The sequence below is a fragment of the Rhipicephalus sanguineus genome, chromosome 5 (genome assembly GCF_013339695.2).
Source record: "Rhipicephalus sanguineus isolate Rsan-2018 chromosome 5, BIME_Rsan_1.4, whole genome shotgun sequence".
Lineage (NCBI taxonomy): Eukaryota > Metazoa > Arthropoda > Arachnida > Ixodida > Ixodidae > Rhipicephalus > Rhipicephalus sanguineus.
In genome coordinates this window covers 25,357,329-25,384,431 of record NC_051180.1, presented here as the reverse complement: position 1 = coordinate 25,384,431, position 27,103 = coordinate 25,357,329, and the positions used below count along the sequence as shown (strand labels likewise).

General features: G+C 47.8%; 1 protein-coding gene across 2 annotated transcripts in view; it reads right to left on the bottom strand.

Annotated features, from left to right (window-relative positions):
- The window catches only part of LOC119393374 (uncharacterized), a 55,833-nt gene extending 29,968 nt beyond the window's left edge, over positions 1–25,865 (bottom strand). For both annotated transcript variants that reach the window (XM_037660350.2, XM_037660351.2), the window contains exon 1: positions 24,842–25,865. In XM_037660350.2, the coding sequence (XP_037516278.1) occupies positions 24,842–24,905 (64 nt within the window). In that variant the 5' untranslated portion in view covers positions 24,906–25,865. The remainder of the gene's footprint in view (positions 1–24,841) is intronic.
- Between the last annotated feature and the right edge of the window lie 1,238 nt (positions 25,866–27,103).

Sequence of the window (27,103 nt, the reverse complement as noted above, 5' to 3'; positions counted from 1 at the left end):
CGGCGCTTCGCGCTCGGGGCGCTCTGAGAATCCTTCGTCTGAATTAACCGGGTTGCAGCTAAATATGACCGAGGTAACGAAAGTTTGATGCCATTAAACAATGCACATGCTTGCCGGGACCAGAGAACACGTCCGAATTATCCGATTTTCCGAATTAGCGGGTGTTGAACTGACGAGCTCTTACTCTGAATCTTTCGTGCCAGCTGCACTGAGAGCCAAGTTTGGGTGCATTGCACGAACGGCGTACTCAATGTGGTACTTCTAGTGAAAAGAAAAATTAATATGGGAAACTCGCCTGCCTAATCCGTTAATCGGAAACATTATTGGCGAGTTCATTGTGAGCGTATAACCTTATTTATCAGCGCAAATAGTATAAGCAATCAACGTGTAAACACGGGTCTTACGACTGGTCATATCAATTGAGCCTATTTGATATCGATTTGCGAGCATACTGAGGAAATCCACTCTTCGCTTGTCACCATTACACGTCATTTTTCCTTTTCACGTGGAGCGAACAGATGTAGTAACACCTCTTTACAGCCTTGACGTATCAATTGGATCAATCAAATTATTAGCCAGGTTGCCGGTTTTAACAAGAATACTATTAACAATTACAAATGCAAAAAGCGAGAAAAGCATTGTTCATGAATAGTAAAAAAATTCCAAGCCTGCGGTAAAGCAAATCGGGTTCCACGTGTTCTTAACCAGTATGCCTAATTTTAAGTTGACGTCATAAACGGAATAGCTGACACACGTCTCAAACCGTCAATCAAAAGCATAAACCTGTCTTTGTTCACAGCTTGCCTGTATCTATTCATAACCACACACTAACAGGAACAGGCAAACACACACATGCATACGCACACCAGACAAGCTCAAACGCGCATAACCACCCTCGGCCAGTGAGAGACGCACCCGAGCATGCATTCATTTTCGAGAGACGCTGAGCTGTTCGGGGAGAAGTCCGGAGGATGGAATATGAGCAGCACGCATCAACCAAAAAAATTTAAAAAAAAAACGTATTTTAATAGTCGAAGCCGTGGGTACGAAGCGTGCAAAATAACAACCAAGATGCGCCGTAGGGAAGTCAGAAGATGCAAATGGCAATGTGGAGTCGCTGGGTTTTATGCACACGCAAGGCTAGCTAGCAAGCAGTCGGAGAAAAGCCGCCGCCTGCGAGGACGCGATCTTGGAATTGTCGGGCGCCGCTGGGGTCACGAGTGGCGTATTCCGAGGGGGAAAAAATACCACGCTGAGCGGATTTGTATGCGGAACTGCCCAGTCGTGACCAGAAATGTGTTTTGCTTCTCTGGCGAACAGTGTAAACGCAGACTCGCAATAGCGGTAGACAGATCTGAAAAAAAAAAAAGTGGTGGAAGGGGACACGTAGGTTTATAGGAAGAAACGCAAGCGAAAGAAATTGCTTATGTAGAAAGTGAGATATATGAACTCACTTGAAAGTCGAATTAATGTCTTGGGCACTGTGTCGTACTTTCATGCTGTGGCTCGGATGAGTGCTTCCCGACACTCAGCTTCCCGCTGGGAAGCAAAGAAATTGTCAAGAGTTTGAGTGATTTGAAAAAAAAAAGATAGAAAGAACACTAAAACAACAAAGTTCGGTTGACAAAGTATCGGCTTACATGTTGGCGAATAAAAAAAATAATAATGTATGCATGCATGCTCATGCAGCACAGTATTTTTACTCGAAACTGCCATTAGACTAAGTGTGCTTTTGCGATATATAAAATGCCTCACCGCCCCCCTCGTGCCGCTTTATCTGATTCAGAAATTTTTTTATTATAAATGCTCCCCCTTTGTTTTCGCTATCCTTTATTTGAATTTATTCCCGGAATCCAAAAGAAGAAACAGTCGTCATATTTAGCCCTACAACAAGCCACACTAATGTACCTGCACGAGAAACACAGCGGACGCCTTCACATTTACACGGACGGTTCTGTCTCTTCTGAAAGCTCAGCAGGGGCAGTATTTATTCCCGCGAAGTCAATCACCATAAAATTCAAAACAACGCATTTGACATCATCAACGACCGCAGAACTCGCCGCCATCCGTGCAGCACTAGAATTTGTAATTGAAGAACCTTCGCAAGCTTGGTCCATCTTCTCTGACTCCAAGGCAGCTTTTCAATGTCTTATGTCGCCATTTCGTTATGGACCTAATGAGCAGTTAGTCGCTGCTATAAGGCTTCTCCACCACCATGCAGTCGAGAAACAACACAACATAGCGTATCAGTGGATACCGGGTCATTGTGGTATATACGGTAACGACCGTGCGGATGAGGCCGCCCGATCTGCACATGACAGTGACCACTACGCAGATATACCGTTCTCCAGAACCGACGCAGCTACAAGACTTCGTTCGCTGGCACGTGAACTCACACTTGCCCAGTGGAACTCGGCTGAATTCACCAACGCTCGTCTACACAGCTTGGATCCCAATCTCCAGCTCCGTCTTCCGTCAGGAATATCGCGAGCTGAGGAGACGCTTCTGTGCCGCCTGTGGCTTGGCGTGGCCTTCACGAATGCCTACTCCTGTCTGATTGGAATGGCCAACAACTCCACATGCAATTACTGCAGCTGTGAAGAAACGATCTCCCATCTTCTGTGTGAGTGTCCCCGTTTCAGTGCGCCAAGACAAGAACTTTCCAATGCGCTAGATAAACTTGATAATCGCCCTTTGTCGGAACAAAGGGTTTTGGGACCCTGGCCGAGTCCATCGTCAGCACAGAAGGCTTTAAAAGCATTATTGCGCTTCTTGCGGACAAATGGTCTTAGAGACAGACTCTAAGAAGTGACATATTCTCGTTTCCTTTTTTTTTCCCATCTCTTTTTCTTTTTCCTTTTCTGGCTCTCCTTTTTTCTAACATCTCTCTTCTATCATCTTTTATCCCCCTTACCCCTTCCCCCAGCACAGGGTAGCCAGCCGGTCTAAGAACTGGCTAACCTCCCTGTCTTTCCGCTTGTTTCTTCCTTCCTCCTTATTTGAATTTTCTTGTTTATTAAACATGTTTCGTAGGCTTTCAGACCGGCTAGGGGATGTCCTTTCTACTTTTTTCTCTCCTGAACTAGTACAAGTAGTCCACTAGCACAGGTAGCTAGTGTAACTATTCAGTACAAGTAGCTCCTGAAACTAGTTCACTAGTAGTTCTCTCGTGAACTAAAACAAGTTCACGACGCCTGTACTTTGTTGGCATCATCGGAAACACATACGAATGGGTGAAGCTCAATACGGAAAGCGCCTAATCTGAGATGGACACCACGGCCCACGCGACAGAACGCTCATGGACGCCGGCAAACACAATTCTACATTGGCCGGATGCGAGCAGGGCATTCCAATCTTGTCTGCTGCGTAGACTGCTAGTGGAATCCAGGCCGGGTCTCGGATAAGAGCTTGCTTCCAATTCCGTACCACTGTTTGATTTTTGTTCTTTGCCCTCATACGGAAGGAAGTGGAAAAGTAAAAACCTCTTGCCCACCTCCGGATTTCTGGCGGCTTTCTTCTACACTGCGTATCATGTGCGAACCCAGACTCGGAGAAGACGGCTCGATGCGCACTCGCTATCAGAGGCGAAGCAAGAACCTCTCGTGGATTGGTGGTGCTATGCATGTTTGCTTGGCGAGAAAGTAAGGAAAGGCGAGTCGTTCGAGTACCGAGGAAAAGGAGGTCAAGCTAAGGCAAAAAAAGACCCGAGTCGAAGAGCAATGCGCTGCTCCGCTGGCGGAGAGAATGGAAGGAAATTTATGCAGCGCGGCTTTGGATAAACCGTGCCCGGAGGATTGGTCTGGCCTTGCGGCGAATTGTCTCGCCTCTGTGCCACTTTGCATTTTGCTCTTTGGACCTATTCTAATATCACGTTGTTCGACTGTTTTGTTGGGGATATTTCCATATCTTCAGCAACCCGGTTTTGTCTTTCGATGCCTCATTCTGACTATTTCCTGCCATTTTACTTCTCTACTCCGTTCTTTTATACCACGTGGTTTCGTTTCCCAAGTTTGGAGTGAGCTTCACCGCATCTTACTCTGAAAGTCTTTGTCTCTATTCGAGGAATAGTGTAATATAGTATCCAGGTTTTTTTCCACATAACGATTCTTTTACTGTCACAGTGAGTCGCACGCTCAGAGTAATTATCCGGCGCTCAGTTAAAATTCTGAAAGAAGTGCAAAAAATCAAATGTTTTCAAACGAAGTAGTTGCAAAGATATAGCCGCCATCGTTTATGGATATAAATTTATAGCTTTGATAGCCGGTTCTTCGGTAGCTCTGGCAGTTTTGAGTCTAGTAACGTTTGACTAACATTGTGAACTTAACAATATATATCATTTGCGATTCCAAGCTACACCCCACAAAAGTTCTTAACTGGTGCCTAAACTGAATGGCGGAAAAGCCGGCTGAGAATAGCGATTAAGGACAGGGCGTTGTTTAACCCGCAATTTGGCATGTTTGACCACGTCAGTCTTTAACATGCACTTCTGAACGTTTAAGACGACGTTATATCGTACGCTGGATATCTAGTGTTAAGATAACGATAATATTAAAATCCTTCGCCGCTGGATGTGGGAAACAGATGACGCTTATTTTCGAGCTCCTTTGCTTAGTCAGCGCAAAAGATCGATAAGAGCAAAGAAATTGGAAAAGTTGCTGCTGAAGTCGTTGTCAGATGTTGCAACGCTTGGGAAAGGGGGAAGGGAGGGGGTCGCTAACTCAGCAAAAGCTGAATCAGCAGAATGCGACCGCTCGAAAACTTTGCGAAAGTCATTCTTGCTGCCTGTGATTCTGGGCACAACGTTTTCTATGGCAGAGGAAAAGCTGACTGTTTTGCTTATTGTGGCTGCTCTTAAAAAATTACAAATGCCCGTGAACTTGATCTTTTAATTCAGGCTTTTTTTTAATCTCTTGTCTCTTATTGTTGCGAATATGTACTGAAAACGCGTACATGAGTTCTCCGAACTTGCGTCTTTTTTTTTTTTTGCTACTGATTAAACTTTCAGAACTCACGCTACAGCAATCAAAAATAATATTCTGGGGATTTACGTGTTAAAAGCATGATATGAATACGAAGAACGCTGTACTGGGGCACAAAGGATTAATTATGACTATCTGTGTTTCTTTAACGCGCACGTAAATCTAAGTATACGGGCATTCTTGTATTAAACCCCCACCAAAATGCGGCTTCCTTGACCGGAAATTGCAACAGCGGTTTCGAGCATAGCAGCGCTACGCCTAGGTCGCTAAACAACCATGGCGTGTTGCTTTTTTTTTGGCTGAGAGTACAACGCGACATGTTTCATTAGTCGTTATGAACAAGAAAAGAGAGAACTCACGCGCTCACTTCTTAAGTGCGTAGTAATTTAGAGGCTGGGGCTGTCGTATGCTGTCGGCAGGAGCGTAGCCAGAAATTTTTTTCGGGGGGGGGGGGGGGGTCAATCATACGTTATGTACGTTCGTGCGTGGTGCGTTTGTATATATATATATATATATATATATATATATATATATATATTGTGAAGAAGAAACAGAGAAACAAGAGACAACGCCCGCTCGTGGGCCGGCTGTTCTTATTCTCAACCTCGTTCTTCTCTTCTTCGCGCATCCTGCTCTCGCGCCAGAACCCCGTTGTCGTTCTTCGTCATTACACTCGGCCACGACTGCGAGCGGCCGCAGCTGCCGACAGTGTCTCTGGTGGGCGGCACTGGCTGCATCGAGGTGGCCGATCTCGGCCACGCAGTGACTTGGTTTCCTGAGGTGCCAACCGCAGTTCAGGCGGGCGGCATTGACTGTGTCGCGGTGGTCGGTGTTGTATACGCCGTGACTTCTCCTGCTGAGCTGCCAAACATTCTGGTCGACGACACTGGCTGTACCGGGGTGGTCGTTGCAGGTCTCTTCCATGCTGTGAATGCATGTGGTCACCTGTAGAATATGGAGCTAGCAGGTGGTACTGGCTGATGCGGAGTTGTCGCATCGGTTGCAGATCATCATGACTATCCCGTCGCAGTTAGGAAGACACGGCAGCGAATCTGGGCTGCAGTGCCACGACAGTCCACACTGAGCGGGGACGTCTGCGCCGTTCGCTGTGTGTGAAGGGGCGACGGGGTGTTCCACTAGACATCTGTGGCATCGCAGAGCAGAGTTCACGTACTGGCTTGTGAGGCAAGTCGTGCTCTTGCGGTATCGCTGATGTCGTACTGGTGAACGAGCTGGTGGTTCTTGACAATGTGCGACTTGCGGTTAAGCCATCCTGGTCAAACCCATTGTAATCAGGTGCAAACATGGGTTGCACCGGTAGGTTCTCGATGACATCGTCCCCAGGCGGCATGGGCACAGGCATTTCAGGTTCTTTTACGGAGACGGCACTTGGCAATTGGCGAGAGTCATCCCACTCGGCCAATGACTGCGGCGACGTCCGGGGATTATGTGACTCCTGGCTGTTGGCCAAACCGGGAGTGGTGGCTAGTGCATCGTCTCCGGCTTGTAGCGAGGGAGGTGAAGTCGTCACACAGTAGGCCGACGCCTCCAGGCACTCTAGCACTGGCCAACTTGGAGGCCGGCTCGCCGGCTGCTGTGGCTCGGAGACGGTCTTGGTCTGTGTCAAGGGTCGTTGTGGGGCAGGTATCGACGCGGAATCTGACACCTGTGGGGAGGACACCTTGCGGCTAGTGTGGATGACTGCCGCAGGGCACTCCGTAAAGCTGTCCGTGGAGCAGCTACAGGCTACAGCTGTACCAGGGGGGCGCTTCGCCTCGCGAGCTCTATGTCCGCTGGAGGGCAGGTTGTTGAACGCCCGAGCTGCTGCCCCGAGGTGGAACCCCTCCTGAGCTCCATCCTCGGTAACGGTCAGATTGGCCTCGGTGGTCGCATAGAAGTTGGAGGGTGTCCGGCCAAAAGCAGCAATGAGCTTGAAGCTCCACTCCGCCCAGGACTGCTGCCGCACGCCTTCGAACCTATGCCACGCCGCGGCAGCATGCCGAAGGCGGTCAATGGCCACGCACCATTTCCGTTGGTCCGTCCACGCTTGGCGAGCTCCAAGAGCGTTGACGGTGGCCACCCAATGGTCGGCGTCGTCCTGGAAGCCGCGGAACTCCGGTATTTCGCAGGCAGCTGGCGATGGTAACATGCCAGGCGAAAATCCAGAGTGAGCCGGCGCTAAGCAGGCCAGTTGGTAAGAGAGCTGCGTGAGGGCATACCGCAGCCCTCTGCGGCTCTCGGGTGAGCTCTCTTCATGGTCTTGCGAGGCGGCGGCGGCCAACGCGGCATTGGGCGAGTGCAGTGCTGGCAAGGCGGTAGGACGCAGCACGGAGATTGACGCTGCCAAGGCGTTCACCGTGACTCGGAGTCGCGCGATGGTGGCGGAAAGCTCGGCGGCGCTCTCGGGCGAGCCGCGCGTGGAGCCAGTGGTGACGTCCGAGGAGTTGGACACAATCGGTGTACTCACAAGGAGGGACCCTTGTCCGAGGGAGCTTGGACAGCAGCACCCCTAAGCGGCTCGGGCGCCGATGGGGCACCGGGTAAGCCGTTGTCGCTGCGGGAAGCGTGGATGGCATTCCCAGGCAACGGTAAGCCGTGTACTGTCGTGGCGGTGCCGGGAAAAGCCTGCCCTTGAGCCACTGAGGAGGCCTGGACGCCGTCCTTGAATAGTGGCACAGGTGCTTCCGGCAGAAGTAGCGAGACGGGCTGCATAGTCGTTCCTTGGAGGGAAGGTCCGCAGCGCCGATGAGCCACGAGGGCGCACTTAAGGTTGATAGTTCGTAGACTGCGCCATTGTGAAGAAGAAACAGAGAAACAAGAGACAACGCCCGTTCGTGGGCCGGCTGTTCTTATTCTCAACCTCGTTCTTCTCTTCTTCGCGCATCCTGCTCTCGCGCCAGAGCCCCGTTGTCGTTCTTCGTCATTACAATATATATATATATATATATATATATATATATATATATATATATATATATATATATATATATATATATATATATTACACACACATGTATAAACTGAAAAATTTCGAGGGGGGGATTTGAACCCCCCAACCCCCCCTTGGCTACGCCCCTGGCTATCGGCGTCGTCTCGTGTCGCTTGGCGTAACGCAGGTAAAGCCATGCATATCATAGCCGTCTATAGCGTAGCCATGTATAGCAACGGGGCGAGAGAGCGAAAGGAGGAAGGGAGGCGGGAGGAGGAAGGGGGTATGCTGTCATATGCTGCCATCCTTTGTCACCACTTGGCGTCGCGCAGCGAAAACCATGTATAGCATTGCCATTTATGGGTAGGGGGCGGGAAAGGGAATGAGGGTGCGGAGGAGGGAAAGGCGGAAGGGAGAGGGTATAGCATTGCATAGCCATGTATAGCATAGCCACCTATAGTAGGGTATAGATAGTAAAGGTACGGGAAAGGAAAGTGACGGCGAGAAGGAGGGAATGGAGGAGGGTAAAACATAGCATAGTCATGTCACACCGGCGTAACCAAGTATACATGGCAAAACCATGTAGACAACACATACACAGGCAAAATCATGTAGGCGTCACACAGGCAAAATAATGTATACATATCCATCTATAGCATAGCCATGTGTAGCAGGGTGGAAGGAAAGGGAAGCGACGGTGCGGAGGACGGGAATGAGGATGAGAGAAGGCAAAGCATAGCATAGCCAGCATAGTATAACATAACCATGTGTAGTATAGTATAGAAAGGGGTGGGAAAGGGAAGTGAGGACAGGAAGGAGTGGTGTGATGGTGAGGATGAGGGAAATGAGGAGGGGGAGGGTAAAGCATAGCATAGCCGTGTATGGTACAGTACAGCAAGGGCGTGGGAAAGGGAAGTGAGAGTGAGAGCCACTGCATCACAAAGAAAGGTTTCCTTTCCCGCTATGGAGGCAGAGCAGGTCGTACGTTATGAACGCCAGCGCGCGCTTGCCCGTGAACGCGTGCGTTGCTGAAGGACAAATCGAATCACTGTGCCGCACATCTTACAGCTTTCAGGTTGAGTGTAACTGCACAGGTTTTTCATCCACAAGCCTCTTAGAGAACAGACAAGGGAGCATGGTTAACTGGACCAGCTGGTATGGATTCATTGTGGGTAGAGCGAAAAAGCAGGAGAAACGCAGGAATAATATAGAACAGCGCTCGTTTATGTTATTTACTCTTCCTGTATTTCGTTCATTTTTGCGCTGTGCCAAAATGAAGCCAAGGAAGGCATACTGAAAATTATTTGTTGTTTCCCTGGAGCGTTGATTCACTTAGCCTCTTATGTTTACCGTCTGCTACGACAAAGCATAAAAAACTTGGTTTCCAACTAAATATATGAAATTAGGCGCTCGAAGAATAATCCATGTTCGGCGGTCCTCGTCAAAGTATAAATGCAGAACTTTAATTTGCTTTCCTTTTCTGCGTGGACCACTCTGAAAGAAAGTTGCATTTCCACATCAGGTGCAGCCGGCACAAAAGCAACAAACGCTGTGTGTCCGAAAAGGCCTTAGAATATTGACGCAGCGATTGTATCGATTGTATCGACATAGGAACTTCCGAAAAGAAGCGGACCATTATCGATTTTTCCCAAGGCAAGCAGACCATTATCAGGAAGACCAAAGGCATGGTTATAATACAATGTACCAGGATTGAATTCGAACGAACATGTCGTGTTATCTAGGCGTGCATCAACACGCCACTTTCCACGTGCGCGGAGCCGATGTTGAGAACATGTATAGGACAGGTCACTGAGACCCGCATCATGACGCATGATAAGATATTGTCGGTCTTGACGCTTCGCCTCTGTCATCGAAACGGAGAGAGCGCGCTCTTATCGCCACGTGGATAAAAACTTAAAGTTCAGAAACAACCGACCAGTAGAAGTAACATTTTCATAAACGTGCTACTTGGATAACTGTCTGAAGTAATCACACCAACGCCAATATATGTCGGTCGCGAATGTTCAAGCGAAAACCGACCGAAAACCTATTGCCACAGACAACGCGAGGCAGTCGATTGAAGAGCGACTAGGTGAGGTGGGAACAAATACCGATAGCTATTTAGTCATTATAATTTTTTGGAGTTTTACGTCCCAAATCTACAATATGATTATGACGGACGCCGTAGTGGAGGGCTCCGGAAATTTTGACCATCTGGTCTTCTTTAACGTGCACCAAAATCTAAGTACACGGGCCTTCAACATTTCGCCTCCATCGAAATGAGGCCGCTGTGGACGGGATTCGATCCCGTGACCTTCGGATCACCATAATTAATGATAACCAAGAACTACATGAACTATTTCTCGAATATTTTTTTACCTAATACCTCAGGAAATAAACTAGAAGTTTACTTACCGGCTTGTCCAGCATTTGGCTAAGTAGTCGAATGCCTCATTTTTTGGTCGATCGCCAGAAATGGGGTTCGTATGCAGGCAGTCAGCTAACGTGGGCTTGTGCTTAGTTCGGCGCATTGTGGCGTCAACAAGGCATAGCCAACTTCTGTGCTTTGGCTTCATGCGTATCGTCCGTAAGCCATTTCTTTGCGTACGCGTTGTTTACTGGCGCGACACTTCAGAGAAGCTGAACTAACTCACATCAGCTGTAGATAACCGTTCCTTCCTATGACTGCAGATTGCTTTAGCTACCGCACGGCCGGCGTCTGTCGCTCTTCGTGACGGCGAATTCTGCACGCTACGCGAAGAATGCTCTGCGCTGTGTGCGGCCGCAAAAGTTACCCTTTAACGGCTTTTGTTTCACTCCAGTGGTGTCTCCTTGATTGGGCAACGTGGGTTCTTGAACTGCTGCGCTGCTGCGCTTGTGAGCCTTCGCATCATCATATTTTTTATCTCTAATATATTTAGGTGTATAGTAGAAGTACAGGCGCCCAAAAGTAAAACGGAGCACACGTACTATGGACAAAGTGGGCAAAACTGCATGCAAGCGCGTTGTATCAGTAGATGCGCTGGAGATGGAGTGCGTCGACATATCTGGCTGGTCCATACAGATATTTTGATGCTCGCCTCATCGCCGGCTTGGGCGAATCCGTGCTGCTGCCGTCACTGCTCGTCAAGGGCGAAAGTGGTGACATTCTTGGCGACGGAGAAAGCGCACGGCTCGGAAGATTTCTTCATGAATCGGGCAAACAAATGCATAAAGCATTGCAGGCCTCCCTGACGAGCAGTGATGGTAGCAGCGCGGCTTCGCTCGAGCCGGCGATGAGGCGAGCATCAAAATGTCGGGGTGGGTCAGCCAGATATGCCGACGCACTCTCGCTATCTGCTGCGCATCTGCTGATAGACCGCGCTGGCATGCAGTTTTGCCTGGTCTGTCCACAGCTCGCGTGCTCCGTTTTACTATTGGGGCACCTGTGCATTTTGCTAATGAAATAAGCTTGCTTCTCAAATCTTCCGTGTTCGTGATTTGCAAAGGCAACCACAAAAACACATGACACAGAAGGAGACAAAACGAAGCGGCACTGACAACTGTTCATTTATTGAAACAAATGCCAAGATTATATGGATGAGGCGCACGTATGCAGCGCGGAAAGAATTATCAAAACAGTGAAACCTTCGTGAATGGTGTGATACAACTGCTAGATTAAACATCCGAAGACACCGGAGGCAGCGAGCATGTAAGCATCACGTGGAAAGAAACAAATTCATTCTCGGTTACAGCGACTGACGGCGAACTGTATAACGCTGTCACCATCCTTAAAGCATCACATGGCCACTGCCTCTACAATCTCTGTTTCCAGCTGACCATTTTTTTCTCTGCCGATAATCTAAGATAACATAGGAAAGCAAATGTTGCAGCTAGGGAAGTGAATTGCCAATTTTGTACCTGCAGCTGCCGCCAAGAAATGCGCATGCTTGTTCGTCTTACGGCTATTAGCGAGCCGTGAAGGCTCAAGAAAATTGCTTAGCTGTTAAAAGCAAGTAAAAGAGCAGTACCTTCATAAAATATGACAATTTTGCGTCATGTATTGTAAAGTGCAACGTCGTTACCGCTTACGGTTCTGACGAGATTTTTCATTGTTTTTATTTTTTGCTTCCTGTTAGCTTTGCCGCCAACGATAGATGCTAACGGTTGCAACGAGCCGCCACCTTCCTTACATCATAGATAATAAATGCAGCGAAACGAAAAAGACCGCGTCATTTAATCTAACTGAAACTAATGAAGGTCAAGGAAACACGTTCTCGCCTGTCGAAGGCGACCCAAACATTTCACATTACTCGGCATACCATGTTCTTCAACGTTAACTACAATGGCAATCATCCCGTTGACTTTATCTGCATTAATGCATGTGTGGAAGATGTGGCCGTGGGAGTGTCAGTCAGCGCCACTTAATGCCATGGCGAGAAATGCGGCACAAACTTATATACTGCCGGCATTTCCTATAGTACTGCAGGATCAGGCAGGCCACCAACCATGGCTTCAGGAAGACGGGCACAATTTTGGTGGAATTGTATAATGGAATCGCGACGAATAGCTAGAAGTTATTATCCTCCAAAATGAGATGAGCGCATTCTCGCGTACGACTCCATGGGAGGAGCCGGAGGAAATGCCGGCAAGTAAATCAGACGCGCGTCCAATTTGCAAGCCTACACACGCAGGCGCCCGTGGCACTCCGAGATTTTCCAAACATCTGCTACTAGCCTTCCGTAAACAAGCATTTGGCGCAAAGCGGCCGTCGTTTGCTAGATTAATTAACGAGAAGCTGCGAGTTTCCAGCGTAAATGATATTGAAACGGCGACTGCGCGTACGGGTTCAATAATCCCTGCGGTACCTAATCACCGGGTGCTTGTAATCCCAGCGTAACGCGTTCGTTGCGTCCAGCGTTCCCGCATTTCCCTGCGATGCACATTCACTTCGACATTCGCACTTCGCAGCACGGGGAATTAAAACTGCGCAACGCGCAGCTGCTTCTCTAATGGAGTAAACAACGTTCGATAAACACGCATCAGCGTTTGCCAACAAAGGGCGCTGCCTAGGCCAGGCGTTACTTTCACTAACGCCGTCTCGCAGAGTCACTGCCAGACGGAGACTCCCGTCGATTAAATCGCCCCGGGATGGCGGCAGAAGCGATGGCTCAGCATGAAGAGTCCGCATCACGCAATGGGCATGCGCTGTGGTAGGCAAAGCTGGCTTCGGGCATCTTAGGTTGTACCTCGCACTACAATAGGATTCTCAGCGTACGCTCGGCAAACGGAGGCTGACTTCATTATCGTTTCCTCCTTGGAGTTGCGTACGGCGTCAGCATTAAAGAACCGTTGCTGTGTCGTAATCGGCGAATCGAGCAGGGTGCAATGAACCACCGTTGTGCACGCACAGCATGAGGTTTGCGCGCTCTATTTCAACATCTAGTCTCCGCTTAGCGGTACTCTTGTCGGTTCTCCCTAGACGTCGAAAGAGGCAATAGTGCTGAGTGCGTGGTGGGCAATAAAACGTACTGACTGAACACTGGTTGAACAAGGGAAACGCGCTTAGTTGGCCTTGCGTAAGGGTTGGGGGTAATTAGCTGTAGACTAAGACGCGCGCGCCCTGAGAAAAGTGGAAGCGAATCGTACATGTACTTCCTTTCGTGTGACATGCTTACCAAGCAGACGAGGATAAGAAAAAGAAAATTAGAGGGTCCCCTGTGCATTCACCTAAGACGACTCGAAGGCGGAAGCCATCTTCTTTTTCTTCTCAGTCGACGTATTGCTCTTGAACCGCCACCCAACGAGTTTTCCGCATGTAACGTGGTTTGGCACTGCCTCCAGTATCGGAGGCAGCTCACCTGGTTTTGCACGACCTCCGTGATCGCGGTCCAACTTTGACTAAGCGATGATGTCATGTGATGACGTCACCATGTCACGTCATAGTGACGTCATCACGTGATGATGATTTTTCGCATCACTCGTGTTGGCGCCGCCGACGGGGGACGCCGAAGCGGGACGCCGGTCGATTTTCGCGTTTGATAAGGCATCTAAGGCTTTCGCCTTAAGCTAGATGCAAGGCCTTCAACTTTGGCTGACTTCGTATATACGAATATCTGTGGTGTAGTTCGGGAAGAAGATATGCGTAGGCGTCTGGGGGCTGGTAACATAACAAAATAAAAATGAAAAAAAATTCCATGGCAGAATAGCTGGTGAATGTAGTTTATGAAATTCTTAGCATGGAACATCGACATGAATAATTAAAGTGGGCTAAGTATTAATTACTACGCGTGTTTTACGTCTTAGTAGTTATAACCAAGAGGGTAACCCTCCGAAATCTGGTGGTTATTTGGCAAACAGGAAATATTGCCATCAACTCTGGCGTACGAAACAGCGCTTTAAGTCAACGCTAGCGGTTCTTTTTTCAACTATAAAAACAAAATCTACCCACTCAAATGTTGCCAAATTGAGGCCGTGACACACCATAAAACGAGAAGGATGACGTGAGACTCGAGTAATTGGGTAAAGCGGCGCTGTAGAGATACAACCTTAAATGCTTGCAGTGTTGGACGTATTGCTATAGCCCTACCTACGTGTTTCAAAGCCGTCATGGAAGAACACATGAATGTAATATTCTCTATTTTGCCTCTCAATACATCCGCCAGGGCAAACACCCACAAACTTCGTCCCTACATCTCCCAATACCTGACGTAAAGATGCAATAGGCAAAAAAGTGACAAACGATCACGTGTGAGAGGCCACATATAGAATAATACGTATACAAGAAAACGATGAAAACATTCGTGGTTTAAAAAAAGCTGTAGGTCACCAAACCCTTTGCAGGCAGATCGTTTCTATCGAAAATACTGAACCAGAAACACATCTTTCCCTTCCTCCGAATTTTTCCTTCGTCGACACAATTCCGGAATGAGAACAAAAAGTGGAAATGTAAGAAGACGTCTGACGGACGTTTGAGAGAGGAGTAAAAATGAGCATAAAAAGAGAGTACCGAAAGACACGAACTGGTTATGTATGCGATGCGCAGCTGCCGCTTTTGCTCGCCACTCAAAGCAGAAGGATATATCTCTCCGAGGCCGTCTGGCACAGCCCACGTTGGGCGAGGAATTGTTCATAATGATTCGACAACACTTCTCACTCCTTTCGGTATAAATATTTCATCTCGTTCTTGAACTTTACTTGCCTTAGTAGCCACTTCTCGCCAGTGGCAACTGTGCTTTCCAAGGAGTTCTCGCGCAAGAAGCAATAGTTAGCGAAGCAGGTAGCAAATCACGTGAAAAAAAAAAAAGGCACGGTGCCACGCCCTTTAGCCATTAGACGGCATGGCGCCTGTTTTGCGCTGCCTGACGTAAAGCTGTTCGGGCACCGTGATACTCTTACCAAACTGCAGACACCTGTCCCGTGCCCGTTACGCTCGAGATTCCATTTCCCGCGGTGTGTGTTTCCTCGCCGCCTTATCTGCCCGCTCGTTTATTTCTGCCCTTAAATCGAAACGCGGAGGGCAGCGAGGAGAGATTTCTTTCACTTCGTACCGCCGTGAACGCGAAGCCGCGAAACGACAGGAAAGGAGGCAGTGACAACGAAGAAAAAGAAAGAGCCTGATAGAAGGCGCTGGTAGAAGAGTTCATTCGGCCACCGCAATTGATCGCCGTCCGGCGTTTACCCAAAAGGAAAGAATAGAATGAAGATTGTGCAGACTCCGTTTTTTTAATGCATAGGCATGCCGTTCGGTCTTGTTTTGAGTGTTTCTACTTAGCTTCCCTTTTTTGCACCAAACTTTATCTCCACTTCCCCATCCGCTCCCGGCACTGTGTTACACCTCGTTCACGCAGTAAGGTTGCATGACCCTGCACTTCCCTCCCTGTCGTCCCTCGGTGGCCTCCCATTTTTAAGTGAGCATGGGCCACGCCGTGACGGCTAGAATGGCCGCCGGCGAACACCGCCGATGTAGCGGCGAGCTGGGGGCAACAACCCCGGATCAAGCGACCCGCTGCGCACAAATAAAAAAATGAAGAAAAAAAGGTGGGGAACCCTGCTTATGGGAGGGCACTGGGACATTGTTGAGCATGTAAAAAGACCATGCGGGCCAAACGTAGCCATGGGTACAGCTATAAGATTGCTCCCTTGAGCGCATAACGAAACTCGCACATCGGAACAGACAAGATCTTTAGTTTACGGTGTGAACTGTGCTCTTTGACGCTTTATTCTACGAGCAGGGGGGTTGACTGCTCGTGTGGAATGTAGAACAGTAGAAGATTAGATTATTAGAGAGATTAGTTACCCGCAGAGGTAAGTCTAAATCGGTGCCCACGGTGTCATGCTACCCTGCACGAGATCACTGGTTCGGCTCGGGTCACAACTACTTGATTTTAGCACAGGTCGTATGGAAAAGCGCTCGTGTACCATGCAATGGGCGCACGTAAAGGAACGCTGTAAGGTCGTGATTATTCCAGAGTCCTCCATAACAGCATAACTTATAATGAGATTGTGAGTTCTTTATGATACTCGAAACACCGGAATTAAATTAACGTAGATTGATTCACGGTGTTCCAACTAACGAGTTTACTCTGTGCACACAGAGCGCTGTAGCGATTCTTGGTTAAAAAAATGAACGGGATTGGACTGCATTTTAAACCACCATGCTGTGACCTGCAATGTTCGCGATGCGAAATGCAGCGTAAATTTGATAACGTGATATCATCCACAGAGGTGTTGTCGTTCCAATAATTAGGCTACTTCGAATTGTTCTTGCATTTTAGTTATACATACATGCAGAAGAAACACGTAAAAATGAGTGCATGCGTACACGAACCCCTAAAGTGAAAATGTTTAATAGTTCCCGGGGGGGGGGGGGGGGGGAGTGTCAAATGAAATATCCATGATTGTGACTTGCGTTTCAGATGTAGGGGGGCTTTCTTCCGATGCGTTGACATTTCTGATCTCATCGCTCGACGGCTGATTAACCTATTAAATAGGTGGCCGTTACCACATCACTACCTATACGAAACGTGCGGAGGTATAACTCAGATGGACGGCCGGAGAATTAAAGCATGTCACATATCAGTTCATGCCACGCCCGAAAGCTGCTTTATCATCGCTACTGGACGACGCTCCTAGGTATGAGCTGGTCGTGGGAGGCGCTCCTCGCGGAACTGTAAATGGGAGCAGGCCCGGCTAGCCGCTATTGCCTGCGGGGCCCTGGAAGAGGGACTCCACTCACAATAATCACGAACGTACACGCAGTCACTGCATGCATTGATTGAAAGTTAGGTTGTTCGTGGTTAGCAAACGCGTCGTTGTGCATAGTCGACACGGCACGCACACGTATAGCTACGGAGAGATTCCTAATTCAAAGGCACGAGTCCGAGCGATATGTATTGTACACAGACCGCACACAGCGAAAGCAGGCGCCCCAGCCGCGCGTGGATTCGTCGCGCGTGGTCGGCACGGTAGGCTCACCAGTACTGGGAGATTCCCTACTTCTGAGACACGATCGTGCGCGATCTGTTAAAGGAAGCGTCCCGCCTTCTGCGACACCATTCAGTTTCCTTAGCAAGCGCGTCCTTGCCCATAGTCGATACGGCACGCACAGGTACGGGTATATTCCTCATTCGGGGACACGAGTTCATTGTATTGCAACACGGCGCGCAGTGTCCGGACTTCTGCGAAGCGATTCAGGTTCCCCAGTAAATGCGTCGTTGCGCGGGCATTTCCTACTTCTGAGACCCGATTGAGTCCGATCTGTTAATTGTAGAATGGTGCATACAGCGAAAGAAAGCGCCCCGTCTCCTGCAACGCGCAGGGGCTGTAAATTAAAACAGCCGATGTTCACGGACGGCACTGGCACTTGCGAAATGCACAGCGGATTACACAGGAACATTACGAGAAAGCTGACACTGCAGGGAAAGTTTAGCCGCCAGATTCGGCGGCAGTCTGGCAACATTGACCCCCCGAGTCTGGCAACAGATTTATACAGCAACAAACAGAACCCTGCCGAATTCAGGCCGGACTGGAAAGGCGTGCGAGCGTTCCGGAACGCTAGCGCGCCTTTCTAGTCCGGCCGTGGCCGAATTAAGACCTCATCGTTTTCATGGGTTTTTTTTTCTCGTTTACAACATCTAAAATAGACTTCTGTTTGCTTGCGGCGGTAAGAGGAGTACCCGGTGCTTCGCGCATGCAACAAACCATTGTGAAATGCATCTAAAGTGTACATCGTAACACTCCAGTAAGGTTTATGTCACCTCTACTAGAGCAGAAGAACTTTATGATACATTTTTATGGGACTCTTAAACCGCCAGTTCCTCCCTATGTATATAGCACCGTACAGCTTGTTGAGTAATAGACGAATCGGATACTGCAATATTATTACCTTTAAGGTCACGTTACCTTATTGTCTTTCGCCTTCCGCTTAAAGTCACACACATCCCTTACACAACCACACCGCCGTTTCCAAGAGAGCTAAGGAGTTGTGACCAAGGCGTGGCCGCAAGCAATGCTGGCGCTCACTACAGCTACGATGTCTGAGTGTGTCGTCACATCCCGGGGCAAATGCCGGCGGCGACGGCGCCGTAAAGTTTATGCCGCATTAACTCTGCCCCGGGTTCTAAATTAGCGCCATTTTATGTCCCCCTCGCCACCACGGCGCTGTTCGAGACGCCCTCTGCCTCTTTCTCTGCGCCGGCGGACACTGGTAAACGTATACGGTACTACAAGAAATCCCCATTCGATGTCGTCTTCGCCGACTGCTTTCTTGCCAGCCGTGTCCGGCTATATAACGCCGCAACGGAGACGTCCCTCATTCTACTAGCCGGCATTGTGCCAGCCCTCTCGTCCCTTACGACGCGTCCACGAGGCTATCGACTGTGTTTAATCTTGTTTCTCCGGTACACCCGGAATGGCGACGCAGGGTCTGAGGCCGCTACAATATTGGCTCGGGGGTAAAAGCCTCCGTTCTCTCTCAATCTTCGTTGCCTTTTTTTTTCTTGCGCGATAACCCCAGCTTTCAGTGACAACCTAGACACGCAGATACGTGACCCGTCCGGACTCGACCCCGGGACACCCTTAAACCCTAGCGCGAGAAAAAGAAAGGGGCTTTCGCAAGACTCCGTGTCCCTTTGTTCTTATTTCCTGTCGACACTTGGGAGGCTTTCCTTACGAACATCCGAGGTGCATGTTACAGGGACTTTTTTTATAATCCAGCGCCGAAATAAGCCAAAAAGGTAGTCTTTTCGCAACTCTTTGATTGACAATAAAACCGACTGGTGGGCTAGTTGGTACTGCATTTCTTATGTTTCAGCGCGTACCAACTAGCCCACCAGTCGGTTTTATTGAACTTCGTCTCTAGTTCTTCGGGCTCTTTTAACTGCGTCAATGTTGACCCAAGCATTCTCATCTCCCTGGCGGCCGCCACTATATGCCGCTCCCGGGCGCTATCCTTCTGTAACCGCCACGGTCTACTCTCGCGTGAAGTGCTCATGCTTTTTGGCGGGTTCATGCCTTCGTTTGGCCATGGAAGGAGAGTGACCAAGATTTTGAAGTCAGAGTAGCGCCGTGTCCTCGTCCCTTCTTGCTCGTGTTTCTGTCTCCTTGCGCTGAAATATAAGAAATTCTTTGATTGACGTCCTTCCTTGACACGCCTTATTTTTTTTGTTTTTTCTCATTGCGTCGGAGGCAGCTTCTTTGAGCGTGGTTTATAAACGAGAGAAATGTAACTCTCTTTCACGTATTTGACAATGAGAAACTGAAAATATTCTGCGCCTGCAGTAAGCATAAGCTTGTTGCACTTACAACACACAATGTATCCGGACATAGAAGAACACACTGTTGCGCGAGTTGGTAATGTATTATGTGGAAAACTGTGCGAAAAACGTAGACAAATGCGCTTGTGTTGTAGACAAAGGAATAAACAAACAACACAAGCCCATTTGTCTTCGTTTTTTGGGCTGTTTTCCGCATAAAGTATCCGAACAGGCCGCGAAGAGTCGTTGTCGCTCTAGCTGCGGAAGAACATACGAGTAGAGGGAGAAAAGTTAATTTAACAAATTTTTAAGACTGCGCAGCGCGTTTTCAATAGCTTCAGGCTGGTAGCCCTTTTTATTTTGTCCGAAGGCTTAGCCACAAGTGTTTGGACACGCCACCTGAGACAGTGCTCTGTAGAGAGCACGGAGTGAGTAAGCCGATTGTGACGATATTAATTCTTGTTTGAACGTATGTAAACTCCTGGGAGACGCGTTCTCAGATGGTCGCCCTGCGTCGCCCATGTCACCATGAGTGGCGGTCTGGCAGCATAGAGCGTCACGTCTAACGAGAACTTTGGTTTGGCTGCTCACTGGAACTTAATTATCACTGTTATTTTGACCGTGAACACATACACATACAGGTATATGCTGAAAGCACCGGTACTGAAAGCGGTATGCTAAAAATCACTTTAGATATAATCAATTCAAGTTTATGTGCCAATTTAGTATCAGAATTCTGAACTCTAGCCATTGTTGCATGGAGAAGACGTTTCCAAGAATATGTCGCCAATTGGGAAAGTAAGCCCGTGTTCCCCAAACGGTTCTGACCCTAAAATTATTCGTAGGAACAAAGGTCAGCCTCTCGCCACTCACAGTATTAGCAAAAGCGGTCAGCCAATCGCAAAGGTAACTTAGGAACGAAAAGTTTTGGTTAATTCGCTCGTCAGTACAGCAAACTAACGTCACCGGATTTCGCTTGATGTAAGCAAAAGCGGCGTACCTCTCTCAAAAACTTGGTTACAAAGTCAAGTTTTACGCACTTCGACATTGTCGCTAAAATAAAACACACGAAAGGGTCCATCTCATGAAACAAGAATAATTAAGACACAGAAAGGCAAAGAGAAAACCAATCATTCCCCAAGCAGGTCTTTCCGCTTGAACGCCGCTATCTGAAAGCAGCGCTTGCTCTCAGCGAAGCGAGGCAGGCGCGCGGTCCCAGCATTTAATAGCTCCCACATGAATAACGGAAACAATTGAACGGCAGAATACCAGGGAGCTTCCTGAACCCGCGGATGCTTTCAAGAAAACCATACGACGATGCGAGAAGCGCGCGCCGTTTAAGCAAGAAACCCTTTGGCTTCTCGAGAAAAAGAAAAAAGAAAAACCTTGCAGAGGGTGTATCGACTCTGCCGCAACGATCGCCCACGAAAAAGAACTAGAACGTAACGGTGCGAATAGCAGGCTCGCCAGGATGTAATCACTTAAGTTTTTCTTTCGTGGCGACCACCAAGAAGACGAGCAAAGTTTGCGCTTCTCCCGGCTGCTTGAATCGGCGTACCCACGAGGGCGGAAAGTACAGAGGAAGTGTTTTTCGAAGGCCAGCTAAGGCACATCAAAAGAGCCGCCGCCTCTGTTCCCAGATCTCGCTGCGTTGCCAGTGCAGCCTGCGTTGTAGCTGCTACCCTCAATCGATGCACGAGCTAACTTTTCCTTTTTGTTTTAGAACTTGAGTTTGTTTTAACTGTTTTGTTAAACTAACACAACGTTTTTCAGCCTCCTGGCAGTTTTTTTTCTTAAGTTTTTTTTTCTTAACGTTCTTTTTTTGCGATTTCTGGGGCCGTTGTTCTACATGACTTCCACCTTTTCGAGCCAACAAGAGAATGTAGCGATGCACAAATAATAGGCCTGTTATACTGGAATGATGTAGTTCGTGTTGGCTTGATATTTCGCAGCTGGGCTCTGCCGGAACTATTGCGGCGCTGCCGCAAACTCTCTGACTCCATGATTCTCACTTTAGGTGGCGCTTTTTTTTTTGAGGGGGGGGGGGGGGCGGAGGAGGGCTTGATCCTTTAGCATGATGGTAGGCCGAAAGAGAAGGTCAATAGTATCCTAATTTTTTTTTTTTTTGCAGGTTGGTCAAATAAAAGGTCGCAGTCAGTTGACTTTGAAAAGGTAGTTTGTTATTTAAAAAAAACGACGTGTTGCGAGATTATTTTCTATTTAAGCAAATAAAACATCGACTCGCTGGCCGAAAAATATTCCATATTGTCCAATACCTCTCTAAAAGCGATCTCAGTCCACTCAGATAAAGAAGTATCTTTCGCGGTGTTTGTGCAGACCTTTCTGTCGAATTTTATCAGAACAAGTTCCCCACAATGGCGAGCTTAAAGTCACTAGGTAAGTTGAAGTTGCATCAATTTTGTTTACCGCTTACACTTATATTGTAACAAACTTGCAAGTTGGGCTAGTTGATACTTGTTCATTTTTGAAGTAAAACAGCGCACGAAAAAGACACGTAGACAAGAAAAAGAGGGACGAGTTGCGAGTGCAGCGCTGTGCGTCTTCCTTCCCTCTTTTTTTCTTGTCTACGTTTTCTTGTGTGCTGTTTTTCTTCAATAATAAACGGTTTACTCTTCCTGTAGTGTCAGGTAGTCAACCAGGCGCAACCTCATTAACCTTCTGGTCTTTCCTTCTCTCTCTCTCTCTCTCTCTCTCTTTTTTTGCATCTCAGATGACATCTTGTCATCGCTGATAAAGGTCACCGGGGGAGTGTGTGCCGCAGTACTAAAACAGTTTTGGCATAGTCAGAAGAGAATGTGCCTTAAGCCGTTCGCCTCTGCACAAATTCAATCATGTCTCGTGCTGTCTTTCGCTGACATTTAAACAAGACTTAGTCACTCGTTTCGTTTCATTCTCGTGGCAAGCTATTCTCCATTTTTCGACCTTCGTTCGCTCTCGCTCATCACGTGACCTTGTTTCTCCTCCGAAAAACGAATATGTAGGCCGCAATTCCGACAGCCCGATGTGGTTTGATGATTAGTAAGAAACAGTTTAACAAAAGAAATGGCAGCATTGTCGTGAGAGCTGGCGCTTCTTTTTTTTTTTTTTCAATTCTCAGCCATTCTCGTGTTGTGCTTGCAAAAAGAAGGACAGGAAAAAAATCGTACGTTTAAGCTCGTAATCAAATTGTAAAATCCTCCTTACGTGCTTACATTTCCGGTCTGCACTCCTCCGTGAAATCCCAATCTCAATTGTGCGGACGAACAAACATTGACAGCTGGCTTCTTTTGAAAACGTTGACAGGACGTCTTTTATGAAAATTAAGTTATACTTAGGTGCCGCGCGCTTTAAGTTCTCGAAGTGAGAATGACTTTCCGCGCGCTGTCGTGTTTATTGAGAACTCAACTTCAATGACTTCGATGATAATTTTTTTTTGTCGCCAAGCTCGATAAAATTTATTGTATGTAGTAAAACAGGGCGTTTCGGCGCAGCACTTCTTTAATAAATAGTAGGAACCGTCACGGCAGGCCAAGTAGCAATAGCCGAGCAGACACGAGTGTCCCGATGCACCAACCCGAACGTCGTCTTCTCTCTGCCTGAGAGTGGTACCCCCTGCCTTTCGGAACGGCGCTGATCTTCTTCATTACAGTAGAAAGAACTTAGTGTCATATATAAATCTTTTGTTAATGCATACGCATCGGACGGGCCTAAATGGTGTCTATCATCGTGTACACTACGTGAAAGAGTGCAAGAAGACATTGGCTGTAACTTTCATCTTTTGCATTAGAAGCGTTAACAGTACTTAAGTTCACTGCCGAATTAGAAAACATGTGTTCGAAAGTATTCTTCCTTCTTTTTTGAAAACACTGCATAAACTAGAGCTGGAAGGTAAGATCGACGTATGTCGGACCATTTTTTCGAAAAAAGGAAGATATTCATACCGATATGCTTGTCTTGGAGCATAAAATGAAATGTAACAGTACGGTAGGTTTTCATTCATACGCTCAAATACCTGCAAAAATGTCCATGCTTATTAACCTGTGATGAACAAAGATTGTGTCTCCGTGCCATAACATGACAAGATGACTTTCAAACATTGCTGATCAATAGCTTTTAAACCAGTGTACGTGTTCGTACTAGATGTTCGTCAACAATCAAAAATAAATAAAATAAAATAAATAAAATTAATTTAGAAAGAGGGGCGGGGGGAGGAGTAAGGGGGAGGTAATATTATCCACTCCCTACAACGTGGCCAGCAGAGGACTTATGAAAGTACAGCCACATACACCACAAGTAGTTCCTGGTGGCGTTGGCCTAGTGCCAAGTCCTGTCAAGTCACTTTTTCCCTTCACAACACAAATAAAGAATACACTCCCATTAGAAGCATTTATTGCTGTCGCTGAAGAGTAACCCTTCTTCAGCTACCGTTATCTTAAGTAACGTATTCACAACGAATAGCGAAGGTCTACCATGCAATGTTTGCATCGTTTTCTGTGAAGGCGTTCCATGTTTAACACATGTTCGCACGACATGTATCTAGCGTTCTCGTGTTAGCATTCGACGAGTCGATTATATGCTTAGGCGTGCCGTTGGCGTTTCGCAGATCTTGTTACTTGTCTGTGATGTTTAGGACATCGTTATATTTATGATCAATATCTCTGTCAACCTTGAGTTTTATATTATGCAGTCGCACACGCTTTTATGACACTACCCACCAATGAACCCACGATCTCGTGATCGACAATTACTTGAGATTTGTTTTACTGGAGCAAAGACATCCTAAGTTTAATAATAGTCCACACCACATGAACTACGCACGTACTTCGACGATCGCACTTAAGAGAACCTTACTTCCTGATTCTTTTCACGTTTTGCTTTTTTTATCGCATGCCGTGTATCTTATTGTGCTTATCTTTCACATAAAAAACATATCCGGAAAACGTGTAGCGATTCAGTTCTGTTATTTTTAGGCCTGGCCATGGGTGCGAATGATGCACCACCCACGTTAGCAACGGCATTAGTCAGTCATGAATGGCTGGTGAATAAAAGATATCCTGTAATTTATGATCCCCTTAAACCGGCTAGAATTTCTCCGCTCATCATCATCATCATCATCATGACCGCCGCAAAGAAATCAACATCACGCCTCATAGCTCTTCAAACAATGTACCGTCTACCAAGTGTGGGAACACGCTTACCTTGCAGCGACAGGCAGCTTAAAGTCCAGCACAGTAGCCAGCAGAATGCTTTTGAGACGGACATAATCCGCTGTGCACAGAGGGAGGCCTTTCACAAGCGCGCACGCAGCAAAGCACGGCCGCGTTTTCGTCAGGAAGTGCAACCACCGCCTAATCGACAGCCAGGCACCTTCTCAAATTCGGCGCCGTAGTGATACGACCGTCGCACAGCAGAGGACGGCTCGGGCCCGCTTAACCGGCTCAAACGCAACAAAGGCGGCGCGAAGTCGTGAGTCCCAAGCGACCGCACGTTTCACGGCGCCGGCATCGACTGTCCGTCTTTCTTCCGGTATCGGTGACAAGAAAAGCAAACGCTCATGCACGCGCGCGATCACGAAGACGAGGAAAAGTGTGAAGAAAGAGTGGCGATGGTAAGTTCGAAAACACTGTTGTCCCTGAACGATAGACGCGGCGTCGGCTCAGACTTCAAGGAAGTTCTTCCAGCAGGAGCCTCAAAATATGTTTGTACTCCAGCAGTCGTTCTTCTTTATGCTCCGAAAAGCCGGGATTGGCGACTTTTGCGTTCAAGCTTGCAATCAGCGAGCACGTTGCAAATCGTGACTATCTCGACAGACCGGACGTCGCGAAAGTGATCCTTCCGTCAATAATTCGGTCAAACTTTTTCTCTACACTGCCGAAGCAGTGCAGTGCAGAGGCCGGGAAGTGTACCGTTCAAAAAAGAATCAATTCTAGGCGTTCGAAGCTTCGTCTTGGAACATTCCCGAGAAAGAAAGTTGCGTAGACCACGCCGCGCGAATTTCTTCAGGCTTTCAAGGAGCGCCGACGACGCTGGCTGGTACGATAGGCGGAGGCTTCGGCGTCTTCGTCTGAGGAGCAAGCAGGCATCGCGCCGCCGATAACTGTCGGTGGAGCTGCGAGCAGCGCGCTTGTGGGCCGGTGTGAAGCTGTCGCTCCACTGGCTGCGCCCCGAACGGAGCACGACGCAAGCCGCGAGCGGAATCCGCTACACACGGCCGTTGACGCCGCTAGCCACCATGCGGGCCGTTAGCTAGGGGTGGGGTCGAGGGAGAGGAGGAAGCTGACGTCACCGCGAGCTCGGAGTTTGGGTCGGCGTCTCTTCCGCCATCTACCGGAGCCCAAAGGCAGTTCGCGGAGCCAGGACCTCAACTCGCTCCCCACTGTTGCAAAAAAGTATGATTTAGAGCACTGTGTTCTCATTGCTATGGCATAGCCGTAAGCTGTCCATAAAAAACACACAGCGACCCGAGTTTGTTACCTATCGCGCCGTTCCACGTAATGTATGCTTAGAAAAATGGGAGACGATTTGAGGTACTATTTATCTTGCTTTCACCATATGCAAGAAGGATAACGTGGGTCTAGAAATGTGGGCTTAAAAGAGGCTAAGAATTTAGAGCAGACCTACTGTGTTTTGGGAGAGCTAACACGAGATACCCATGTTTAGACAAAAACAAGGATGACTTTTAAACCAGGAGACGGTTTTAAAAAATGGTTGACGACTGCGTTCTGCAAAACATAGTTCATTTAGAGTAGTATGTGCGCTTCAATGGTAAAACGGTAAGCCGTCCTGTTAACATGGCTCGCGATAATTTAGGTTGGAAAGCAACCAACAAGATGGGACTGCTTTCATAATAGTGTGTTTACAAGAATTATTTGCTGTTGAGAGTACTATGTAATATACAACGGGAGAGTGGTAAGCCGTTCCCTGCATTTTAGCCTCTGTGCTATTTCTCATTGTATTCGGGGAAAATAGGGATGGTCTAGAATACAATGTACCTTGCTATTGGAGAGTAGTAAGTTGTCCCGTATACTGGTAATATTAAACCAGAGTCAGCATTCAAACTTTTCAAGGGGACCTGGTTTAAGCTATTTGCACTTTATCTACCTGTGTGGTGTTCCGCGCATTGCCAACTAGAAGTTGTTTATTATTGACAGATATTTAGCAATTAATGATAGCCCCGTCATTATTAAGCCTGGCTAATCGTCTTGCTTGATATACCAGGTGACGGGTGATGACAGTAGTATACAACAATGACCACACACACACACAAAAATACGCACAGTAACGCACACACAGATAAACGCATATTTACAGAATAGAGCGATTCATAGTGTTTTGCTGAGGTGTGTAGTCCTTAAGATCGCCAGCAGCGCTTTCGTGTTGCGTATCGTACAGGCGGTGGTTTGCGAAGGGCCGGTGAGGTACTACCGCTCTAATCTCAAGCTGCGTTACAAATGTAGTGT